At 42.2% G+C, this 12,515-nt stretch overlaps 2 protein-coding genes across 2 annotated transcripts; both read right to left on the bottom strand.

Moving 5' to 3' along the window:
• Positions 1–2,101: 2,101 nt before the first annotated feature.
• LOC101544770 (olfactory receptor 149-like) lies at positions 2,102–3,034 on the bottom strand. Its single transcript, XM_004605131.2, has one exon. The coding sequence runs from the start codon at positions 3,032–3,034 to the stop codon at positions 2,102–2,104; it is 933 nt and encodes a 310-aa protein (XP_004605188.2).
• A 4,705-nt stretch (positions 3,035–7,739) lies between these two features.
• On the bottom strand, positions 7,740–8,675 carry LOC101539500 (olfactory receptor 8G1-like). The gene has a single exon (XM_004605121.2). The coding sequence runs from the start codon at positions 8,673–8,675 to the stop codon at positions 7,740–7,742; it is 936 nt and encodes a 311-aa protein (XP_004605178.2).
• Between the last annotated feature and the right edge of the window lie 3,840 nt (positions 8,676–12,515).

Here is a 12,515-nt window from a genome sequence, read left to right as displayed (position 1 = left end):
TTATTTTGGGATGAGCGTAGAAAGTTCACCTTGCTCCTGTTGTGTCATCTCACATGCAGTGAACCATCACACTTGGTTCCCATCCCAGTAGAAGCCATTCTTTGGAACAAGACAAACTGGGGAGCAAATCTCAGCTCTATCATCAACCAAAAGTTATCTGACTCATGTTATCTGATCTGACATCAATCTGATTTAGTCCTTACTCCTCTAATTTTCTTGGAGCTGAATGACTTATACAAAGTCCTTGATACTTGGCAGTAATTATCAACAGTCTGTTACATCACCTGCTCCCCAAGATCTATCTTTCATGAAGAAAATAGGGCACTAGTCTTATTATATACTATCTTTCCCCTTCTTGTACCACTAACGATTTATACAAAAACTTTCCTTATTTGACTGACACACAAATCCGTGCTGATGTGGCCAACCTAAATTCAACATTATTCATTTGTGTGTGTATAATCATGTTTCACTGTTAGATTTTATTGATGTCCAATGAGGATGGCCACATGGAGGGAAAATAAGATTTATAACAGTCCAGAAGTTTGCTAAATTTTGCTATTACATATAAATGTTAAAATAATGTATTATATGTTTATGTTAAAGTTTGCACTATTGGAAACTATGCTAACACTTGTGAGTCATCTACATTATTCAAAGAATTGAGATGAGCACTTGAGATGAACAATTCTACCTATTGGCATGCCATGGAAATCTCCTGCATTACTAGTTGGAATGTAAAATGGCATGGCCCCTTTTGGAAATAGTTATGCTTTTTATAAAGCTAAACATATAATTAACATGATGCAGCAATGACATCTCTATATATGAAAATCACTATCCCCCAGAAAGAAAATGTGTCTGTGCAGGACTGGTTTATGAAAGTACAAGGTAGTTTTAATTAGGGAAATAAAAAAAACAGAGACAACAACCAAAACCATCATCAATTGAATGGACAAATCACACTCCATTCTGTGGGATGGCCTGTTTCTCAATGTTAAAAAGAAATTGCAGGCACACACCAGAACATGGATAAACAACAAAAGCGTGTGTCTGACTCCAGTGAGTGCATTTAATAGATCTCATTCACATAACATGGTAGGAAAGACCATACACAGATAGGTGCATATAGAGGCCTATTTCCTTTCCAGACCAATGATGAAGTCACCCCTCCCCTCCCTCAGGGCCTGAAGCCCCTTAACTTATCCCTTGGCTTAGGATTTAACCCTCTTCCCTCAACTGCAGTCTCTGCAGTACTGCTATATTCCCTCTTAAGTTCATCTTAAGCTACTTTGCTTACCAGCCTGAGAGCTGAGGGAATAGTCCCCAGCACCAGAGAGCTGGGGGAATAGTTCCCGGCAACCCAACAACTACTCCATTGACTCTTCACTCAGCAAACTCCCAAGAAGCTTGACCTGAGTCAAGTCAAGCTGAGTCAGAACTTCACAAAATAAAAAAAACTCTTGGACAAAAATCTATGTAGGTATTTAGGTTTCAAATTGAACTTATTTTGCACTGGTGTTTCACACAGAACTCAGAAAATCTAGGAGAAAAGATTTTAAATTTGGGGTGAGGCAGATCCTAGCTTCAGTAAGTGTCCCTTGGACTTAGTGTAACCTAAGGGCTGCTACTCACCCATCATGAAATTCATCTTCTGCATCGGAGAGAAAAACAAACAAACAAATAAACACTGTTGGCAGCCCGTGTCTTCAGTGTGACTGTGAAGGTTTAGTCAATAACATCTATAAAATGGTTAAAGGAAACTTCTTGGCACATAGAAAGGAAAAAGAGCTCTCCTTTGTCCTTTTCAGAATGGGTTCTAATACGGAATGTCATGACATAGTGAGGGCTCTGCCAACAGAGAATTTAGGCCAGCCAAGAGGAAATATTAGGGCAAGGGAGGACAGGATGAAGCCAGAGGAAAACAAGATCCAGAGCAAAGGGGAGACATACAGTCTGGGCCCTTTAGCCAACAAAGACCAGGATCCTTCCTCAGAGGGACCCTCTGGGTTACGTGATAGTGAACAGTCTACTATGTTTTTGGACACTAGCATTATTGTCTGTATAAGCGGGCAGTGGCATCACTGTGGTGCTACTAAAGTCACTTCTCAGGGGAGAGGCCCACCCGCTGCAGCGCCGTCCGCAGGGATGATTTCACCTCCTTGTTTCTCAAACTATAGATCATGGGGTTCAGCATGGGGGTGACCAGGTTATTCAGAACCTGAACAGTGGCATTAAGCCAGGGGTTGGGGGTGGGCTGCAGGTAGATGAGGACCACGGGCATAAACGAGAGCAGGATTGCCGTGAGGTGGGCGCTGCAGGTGGAGAAAGCGCGGCGGCGGCCTTCGTTGGAGCGGATCTGCAGGATGGAGTAGACGATGCGGCTGTAGGAGGCGAGGATGAGGAGGAAGCAGCTGAGCGGCATGAGGCCCACGGCAATGAAACCCACCAGCTCCAGCACTGACGTGTCCGCACAGGCCAGCTTCAGCATCACGGGGATGTCGCAGAAGTAGTAGTCCACCTCGTTGGGGCCGCAGTAGGGCAGCTGGAAGGTGAGCGCCGTGAGGAAGATGGCCTGGACGCAGCCGAACAGGGAGGTGCCCAGGGCCAGCACGGCGCACGCCCTGTGGCTCATGATGACCGAGTAGCGCAGCGGGTAGCAGATGGCCACGAAGCGGTCGTAGGCCATGACCGTGTACAGGAAACACTCGGTGCAGCCCAGGAAGTGGTAGAAGAAGAGCTGGCACACGCAGCCCGCGTACGAGATGGCACGGCTGTTCCCCGACAGGTAGAAGAGCATCTTGGGGGAGCTCACCGAGGGGAAGAAGATGTCAAAGATGGACAGTTTGCACAGGAAGAAGTACATGGGCGTGTGGAGGCGCGGGGAGGAGACGATGGCCAGGAGGATGAGCAGATTCCCCATGAGTGTGAAGATGTAGAAGGACAAGAACAGGGCGAAGAGCAGGGACTGCAAGTTCTCTGTGTGCGGGATGCCCAGCAGGACAAACTCCGTCACCACCGTGCGATTCCTCATCTTTGTCAGAATGTTGAATTCAGAAAAGGAGCACGTCCTCAGAGTGTGAAAATGATGTCAAGCCAAAATGTCTTCTGAAGGGTGTATCGATTTTCTGCCTCAATAGTCAACAATCAGCCATCATAAATGGGAGCATATCTATATAAGGACATAAAAATCATGGAAATTCTTAACTACAGTCGAAATTTGTGTTTTGGACAATGCAGTTGGTCACTGAAGTCTAGGTTTCTCATGGATAACAATTCAAATCTCCAGGGACTCAAGATATAGCTCAGGGATAGAATGTGTCCTTGCCTGTATGAGGCCCTGGGTTCAAAGACATAAAATTAAAAACCTTAGACAAATGACATAAAACACTTATCTATGCCTTCCTAAAAGCAAAAAGAAAATGAAATACTATAAATAAGAGACAAGACTTGGAGCAGAAAAATCTCAAAATATGACTTTTCTGCTTTTTCCCGTTTAAAAAGTGCTTTGAACTAGGTAAGGGTCATAAGACAAAACTATAGTGGTTTCTTTGGATGCAGAAACTCCGTCATAGACTATCCAAGGGTTGGAACATTATATGACTGAAACCCAATCATGAACAACTTTGTAACTGTGTATCTCACTGTGATTTGATTTTAAAAAATTAATTACAAAACAGACTATCCAAGGGTAGTCTCAATTCTAAATGATATCACTAGTATCCTGCTTTCTGGAAAGAGAATCTTTGAGAAGAGGAGAGATAAAGAGAAAATGATGGAGAGAGAAAGAAAGAAATGTGGGAATAGAAGGGAGGGTACTTGTATTTCTGGAAATGTGAACTAGAACACATAGTAACAGAAGGGCACACCCTTAAATTCCTCATGTGTGGAATGTATTAAAGAAATTATCATTGAACTCTACTATGTAGGGTACATTTGAGGGACAAACTAAAAAGATGAAAAGATCTAGACTCTAATCTGAGCAGGAGGCTAAGAAGGAAAGCAGAAGGAAGCTGAGAAGTGAATGAGTACTCTGCAATCTCACCCTGCTGTGGAAACAAGCATTGTAGTGCAATGTTCTCTCTGGAACAGACTCTTGGCCACTCCCTTTTGCATTTTGTCCTTAAATATGTCTCATCTTAACCTCAACCTGAAATCCCTTCTTCTGTGGCCAATGAAGAGCCTCAGGGTTCTCTGGTCCTTCCCTGTGACCAAATAGCATGATTAATTTGCCTTTCCAAGCAAAATCTCTCAAACAAACCAGTGAGCCTCTTTGATTTCTAGGAAAGAGAGGTCTCTGAGCTCTGGAACTCTGAGTTGCTGATGATTGGGCCTTAGTGGTTCAGGGCATCATCAAGGGCAAAAGGTAGAGAAGTGAAAGAAAAAAATAGCTGAAAACTTACATTATCCATAAGGTGCAGGAAGAATTTCGCGCCGGTGTAGCAAGATGACCCACATCATGGTGTCTGGCTCCTGGGAACGCAGAGTGCGCAGGTGTGGAGTGTGAGATCCGTTGTTCCCACAAGAAAGTGGCTGGAGCACACACAGCAGCCATCTACGCACTCGTTCCCTCCTGTCTCTCCTTTCAGTTCCTCAGACATTTCTCAGGATTAGGTTGGATGTAGCTCTGAGGGGTGACAGACCAATGCTAACCAAACGTATGCCCCCAAATAATGAGACCTTGTTTGAAATGGGACCTACATTTCTTTCAAGTTGCTTTGCTTAGACAAAATGGACTCCAATCCTGACTTCAAGGCTTCGGGCTTAGTATGTATTACAGGCCTGTCTTTGCAGCAGAATCTCCATTTCAGTCATGCCAACATTCACGGGCTATGTAGGTAGGTACCTAGAAGAAACATCAGTGTTTATGATTGAATTGAACAAGTAACAGTCTTTTAGTAAACTATAATGAGAGAGTAAGAGGGAATGGCCTGCCATGCAGGGAAGGGGTGGGGGTGGGGGAGGGATACTGGGAACATTGGTGAGGATAATGAGCACTGGTGCAGGGATGGGTATTTGAACATTGTTTGATTGAAATGCAATCACGAAAGTTTGTAAGTCTGTAACTGTATCTCACAATGATTCATTTAAATAAGTAAGTAAGTAAATAAATAAATAAAACAGAGAAATCAGACCCAGTAACCCACATCTCTTGTGTACTTGAGCTGGGCCACCACTAAATCCCATGGAACAAGCTACGGGATTGATACTAATTCTGATGTCATCACTTCCAGTCAGGAGGAATGATCATTTTAAGGAGTTATTTTGCATTTTCTTATTTTTCTCCTGTGAACTTGTCCTCACCTGGTGCTTTTAAAACCGCCCCTCCCCACCACCCAATAGAAAAAAAAACCCCACAAAAACGGACTTTGAAATCCAGAGTTCAAATTTTTTCTCTAAAATAATGAAGGACAAGTCCTACCCAAAGTCTGACTTCAGGGTTGTCTCTGTCTCCGTTGTGTCCTCTGCCACTCAGAGGGCTGGGAACGAAATGCAGGTCTTCTCTCTCTCTCCATCAGGGCTCAAAGCCCTCCCGGCCTCCTCCTCTGGTTTTGAAAAAGTCCCCCAGACAACCTTCCTCCTCGAATGGTCTTTTTCTAAGTACTGGCTGAATAATTTAGACCACTCAATTATAGCTCCAGAGAGGGAAACAAATCTCTCAAGACCATATTATGTATGAGCCCCAGTGCCCATGAGGAAACAGAGGAGGAGCCCCAAGAGATGTAGCCTGGAGGATGTATTGCATCATGTTCACCTCTGGCAACAAACTGAGTTTGCCTGATTCAATTTAGAGCTCTATTTCCCTTGACTGGAGGATCCGTGGAACAGGAAGAGCCCCCTTCATTGAGCAGAGAGGTGTGCAATGGAAAATTTTTATTTTATTTTATTTTTTTGCTTTTGGAGTCACTCCTGGCTTTGCACTCAAGAATTGCTCCTGGCAGTGATCAGGGGACCATATGGGATGCTGAGAATAGAACCTGGGTCAGTCGCATGCAAGGCAAATGCCCTACCCACTGTGCTATCACTCCAGCCCCTGCAATGGAAAGTTTTAAGGCACAGAAAGAGTGAGACAAAGGCAATGGCAAAATAAAAAAAGTTTTGGTCATCATTCCTTAGAGCAGGGTTGGGGAACATCTGGCCTGCTGGCCATAAAAAGCCTGAAAATAATGGGGTCTGACTTTGGTACATGTTTCTCACTGGCTGACCTGCCCTGTCTGTATTCTATAGCCTAACATTATAAATATCCAGGTGTTCCTGGGAAGAGATAAGGTTCCCAATCTGTCCATGGAAGAAGGCCGGCCTGGTAAGTTTTATCCTACAGTTAATGCCGGCCACACCTGGGCAGAGATCCCAGATTGGATATATTTCTGCTTTTTTAGAGGTCATGGGGATAGCTTTGGTGGTGAAGTATGTGTGTAGTACGTGGGTTCTGCATTTACTCGCTCAGCCTCATGCTTCTCAGCACCTCTGGACTTAGGAGAGATGAACCCTGGTACACTATTGTTCCTTTTCTGGGCACTGCTGTAGTTGTGACCTTTATAAAAAAATGTCTACTTTTGAGAGTGGCTCTTACTGCAACTAGGTTAGGTATTAGGAGTTGGCCCGAGCAACTCCACTTAGTCATGTTTCTGTTTCTAATCCCTTGTTTAGAAATTAAAACCTGTTCCTTTATTAACAAATACTAGAGAGTCTTTAGGCAGGCGGGGCCTCACGTGGGGGTGGGAGGTGCTCAGGGCTTCCTCCTAGCTCTGTGCTCAGGGGGTTACTCCTGGTCTCTAGAACTGTGTACTTGCATTCAAGAATAAATAAGAAGTGCTTCTGAGACTTTTTGGTTGTTGACAATATTTAATGATTTGAGAAGGAGGTGCTCACAGTTTATCAAGCATCTGCTAAGTCATCCATTGAAGGATCTCAGGACCAATATTGCAACGGAGGATATTATTGTTATGCAAGAGTTGTAAATAGTGCTTAAAGAGATTAACAGGTGAAGACTGCTGAACATGTACCACTTTTTCATGTGTACATATCTTAGGGGGAAGTAACATCAGGATAATTACCAAGAGACTGCTTGGGAATTGAAATTGTCTTAACTGGGATATGGCAATGACTAACCATGATGAAGGCTGCAGTCAGGGTGGATCTGGACAATATTCAGTTACAAACAAGAATAGTGTCAAAGCAGGAGAGATTGAACTGAGCATGACAATGTGTATGTGGGTTTGCAACACAGATTTTTGAGGTCTGACTTGGTTTATTAAAGAAGAGGAAATAACTCAGAGGTTTTCTGTAAGATACGGTGGGAATAAGACTTTTCCATACAGACCATGTGAAAGAGCTAAAAAATAACATCATTACTTGATTTTTGCTCTTTTTGATGGGATTGATAAAAGGACATTGGTCACACTGACAGAAGATGGTACTTGCGTTATGATTGAGGGTTTTATCAACTGCATGGAAGAAAAGTGGCAAGGTGATAATGACATTAGTGGGTCCATATATCTAGGGTATCTTTGTGATTTTTTTTAATATCGGTGATCCTTACTAAAGGAATGAGAAAAAGAAAACTGCAATCAAAGGCCAATGAAATAGAAATAATAATAAAATCATATGAAATTAGGAAAAATGTTGATAGATTGCTGTAATGATATATATGTGTATATATACACATATATAGCATTTCAAGCAACTATATAAGTCAGTGATTTTGAGCTAAAAAGGAAGACTTCTACTATTTCTGTTCACAAGAATATTCTTTTATCTTTAATTTTCTTCAGAGCAACATTGACATCCTTATTCCGTAGGCTATAGATCAGGGGGTTCAGCATGGGCACAACAATAGTATAAAATACAGAGGACACTTTGCCTTGGTCAGTGGAGCTCATGGATGATGGCTGCAGGTACACGAAGGCTGCAGAGCCATAGAAGATTGTAACCGCCATCACGTGGGAGCTACAAGTGCTGAAGGCTTTGGACCTGCCCTCTGTGGAGCTAATGCGAAAGATGCTGGCAATTATGAACATGTAGGATGCAAGAATGGTGAGGCTTGGGGCAAGGATATTAATTGCACTAAAGATTAGAATGAGTAGTTCATTGACATAGGTGCTAGAGCAAGAGAGCCTAAGAAAAGAAATAAGATCACAGAAGTAATTATTGATCACATCAAATTTACAGAAATGAATTCTCAGCAGACAGCCTGTATGAACAAAGGCACACACCACACCTATGGTATACACGCCCAGTATCAGGGAGAAACATGCCTGGTAGGACATGATGACATTGTAGAGCAAGGGGCTACAGATGGCAACATAGCGGTCATATGCCATGGCAGCTAGCATGTAACACTCTGAGATAGCAAAGACAAGGAAGAAATAGAGCTGAGTTATGCACTCGGGATAGGAGATGATGTTCTTCTCAGCCACAAAATTCACCAGCATTTTTGGGGTGATGACCGTGGAATGGCAGAGGTCAATGAAGGACAAGCTGCTGAGGAAATAGTACATTGGGGTGTGGAGGTTAGAACTGAGGCTTATGAGGATGATCATGCCCAGGTTCCCCACTGCAGTGACCACATAGATTCCGAGGAAGAGGAGGAGGAGTGGTAGTTGGAGCTCTGGCTGGTCTGTCAGCCCCGCGAGGATGAACTTAGTGATCATGGAATCATTTCCTGTAGGCATTTTCTCTGGGTGTTTCTGAGGGAAGAGAGAAAATAATGGGTGTTGATACCTCACTGTCATTGTCTCTTCAGAGTAGGGCACCACGTAATTGTAATTCATATCTCTTGATCTATAGCTATACACTGGGAAGGATTATTATATTAAGTAGTACACGTATGTAAACATTTGGAAGAAATTTGCAAGCAGTTTTCACAATGGCTGAATCAGCAGACATTCCCACAGTTCTGTAAGTTGGGGATCTACATGCATTCTGCACACAATGCATACGTGGCTTCTGTGAATCTAAGAACAAATCAAGCTCCTTGTCTATTTATTCTAGGAAGTTTTTGTAATTTAAATAGGGCATAGATCACTGTATCACTGTCATTGTCATTCCATTGATTATCGATTTGCTTGAGTGGGCCCAATAACGTCTCTATTCGTCCTAGCCCTGAGATTTTAGCAGCCTCTTTTTATTTGTCCTTCCCAACGGTGCCACATGAGAGTCTCTTTCAGGTCAGGGGAATGAGACCCATCATTGTTACTGATGGGTACATGAATATCCCATGGGGAGCTTGCCAGGCTCTCCAATGAGGGCAGGAAACTCTCGGTAGCTTGCCATGTTCTCTGAGAAGGAGAACTAGGCTATAAGATATTGCACAGGTGCAAATGCACCCACGGGCTTCCAGGAGCTTGGTTTTATAGTCTCTGGATCTTGGCTGTTGATGGGCAGTTTGCGGGTGTGGCTGCCAAGCTACTGGAAAATAAGGGGCCTGTGTCGGGAAGGCTCAGTCCCGTTCTGAGCAGGCTTGGAGATCCCAGCCCCGGGTCCTGCACACCTGGGTTCCTCTGCCGGTTACTTCATCTGTAAGGCTTGAGCATGGCTGTGGCTGGGTTCTGGAGGTCTTTGTCTCCCGGGGCTCTGCCTGGAGAGGGGAGGGAAACTCAATCCACCCCACACCGAGGGGCCCCGGTGAAGACAGCCAGGCATGGGGGCAAAGATAATAATGGCAATAAAGAGTCTCACTGGAGCTAATTCCTGAGATTTCAGATCATGGAAAAGCCAAGAACATGTCTGACCACTGAATATCATATTTACTGAAACCTTTTCCTTCTACCCTTCTATTTACTTAGGTTGTAATAGTCATGGTAGGAAATATAGTTAGAAATAATACTTTCCAACTATTGAGAACTTAGTACTAGAGCTCCAGATGATGGTCAGCTAATTTACATAAGACCCATAACATAGTTTCTTGACTCTAGTGCCATAGAATTGGAATGTCGCAACAGTATTATAATGGAGTTAAGGTTTGGATCTTTTAGTCTAAAGGATTGTGGGGATAAGGCTGTGTCATCTGGAGCCTTTTATCTGGTGACCTATAACCACAAACTGTCATTCACTTACCTGATTATGTCATATTAATAGATCAGTATTTTCATACACACATGAGGTGAACACTGAGTCTGCCACACTTAACAGATTCTACCAGAGTTCCAGGTTCTCTTATGGAAGGACAAGAGACTAGATGAAAGATAAAAAGGTATTTTAAGAACACGGAGGATATTTGAAAGTAATTTGAAGGTATCTCATATGTCCTGAGGGACGCAAAAGGGAAGAGCATTTATTTTGTGTGCCAAAAATATGAAAATACACCCTTTAATCAGTGCAAGAAAATTTTTTTCCTAGTATTTGAGTTTTTTTTCCTTTTTGAGTCACACCTGGCAATACACAGGGTTTACTCCTGGCTCTTGCATTCAAGAATTGCTCCTGGTGGTGCTCGGGGCACCATATGGGATGCTGGGAATTGAACCTGGGTAGGTTGAGTGCAAGGCAAACGCCCTACCCGCTGTGTTATTGCTCCAGCCCAAGCATTTGAGTTTGTATTTGTGTAATTAGATATTTGTTTTTAATCACAAAGTACTCTGAACAATGCATCAGATGCTGAGTCTCAAATGGGGGTCCCAGAGGAAAAATTGCTTAATTAATTTAGATAAAGTTTCCTTGCTTAATTAATTTAGATAAAGTTTCCTTGCTCCACTTCAACCTAATTTCTGGGGCTGCTCCTTCTCTGTGGCAGAACATTTGTTTTTTTTTCTGGAAACATGAAAACATGTGTATTCTTAGTTCTGCCTTTGTATTTGCTCTTCTTTTAATGTGAAATGATTTTATCAAACTCTTGCATCTCATTTGTGTGATAAATAATTTATCTTTTCAAATCTCACTTGAAATTGATGTGATCATGGAACACTTCACCAGTTCCTAGTAACTGATCAGCCCTTCTTCCTGCACAATCTGAATAATGCCATTTCTAAATAGCATGTTCCAAATTTGAGCTACACTCAAGAGAAAAAACCAAATCAGACTCACTCAACTCTGTGTCCCAAGAAACTAGTGATGTTGAGCATAGTCTAGAAGGTTAAAATGTTGTGTTTTAAGAATTCAGTGAATAGAAGGAAGTGTTGAGAAATATTTGCCTGAATTCCTAAGTTGATTACTTCCAAACCCAGTCATATCAAATCACAAATTTGCAAGGAATATTCTTACCTTTTTTTCTTCCTACAAACTCAGTTCCAGCTCTTGGTTGCTCCTTGTTCTCTGACCTGGAGAACAGAGCTAGAGCCGCTGTTGTGAGTCCTGGAGATACAGCATTCCACTCTCCCCGTGCGGAGAGGGCTGGCTAGGCCTGACTCAGGGACCAGGCAGGGGTCAGGCTGCATCACAAGTGTGCCAGCATCTCCTCTGCTCACCTTTGGCTTGGCATTTCCCCTGCATCTCACAGTCAATGTCAAACCTCAAGTGTCTGAGGGCTGGACTATGTTTGCTGTGCTATAAAGGCTTTTTCTGATCTCCCTCCAGGCACCAAATACCCTGGAGACAAAGACTCTCTCTGGATTTATAAATCTCAGGGCAGAAGCCCTTTGGGGAATGCAGCAATTACCACTGCCATTTCTCTAACTTGTTTCTCCAGGTGGGATTCTTTCTGGATTGTGAATTGATCAACTAGTGCCAAACACTGGTTCACGGGCACCATCTAAAGACCTTATTGTTAATGTGTAGGTTCTAGTCAAACATAAGTGAGTGGGATTTGAGATTTTTGCCTTTATTATAAACCTTGAGTCAGGGCTATGGATTTACAGCCCATATCCCTGAATAGCTGGGTTTGAGAACAGCCCATGTCTAGGCATATTATCTTCATGTTAATAGGGATGGGGATTTTAAAATAATAAACTCATTTCTAACATATGGGAATGTATACATAGGTAATGTATTTACTTGATTCAGAAGTTAGACCATGGTAATTGGATTTGGGATTAGAAATAGGATAAAGATTTTTCTTGTAGGATGAGAATTTATAACATGAATGTAAAATTTACCTTTACTATTAATAACTTTTTGTTAAATTATACCTATAAAGGAAGTATTTTGTTATTAAGCATCTATATTTTAAATTCCATGTTTTTTCTTATGTAGTATAATCTTCTCCCCACCAAAAGAGAAGTAATTGGAAACATTCATAGAATTGTGTTTGAATTAAGGTAAATTTGACACACTCATGGAGCACTTATAAAATATGGTTAGAAGTATCAGGTTCAGTCCCATTTTAAAGATTTTAAACTTGGGTTAAATTAGTGTTATATAAACTACTATGTATGATAAAAGATTTTAATTAGACTTATTGTGGTAGTCAATAATTCATAAAAATACCTAATCATTTTGTGCTAATAATTTGAAGCCAATATAACGTGCCTATGAATTATTATTCAATAAAAATTCATGCAAATTTGCCTAAGGACTATGGCACTTAATTGTATCACTGTATCACTGTCATCCTGTTGCTCATCAATTGCTTGAGCGGGCAC

The sequence above is a fragment of the Sorex araneus genome, chromosome 3 (genome assembly GCF_027595985.1).
Source record: "Sorex araneus isolate mSorAra2 chromosome 3, mSorAra2.pri, whole genome shotgun sequence".
Lineage (NCBI taxonomy): Eukaryota > Metazoa > Chordata > Mammalia > Eulipotyphla > Soricidae > Sorex > Sorex araneus.
Note: the sequence above shows the minus strand (reverse complement) of the source record. Positions and strands in the feature narration are given on the sequence as shown.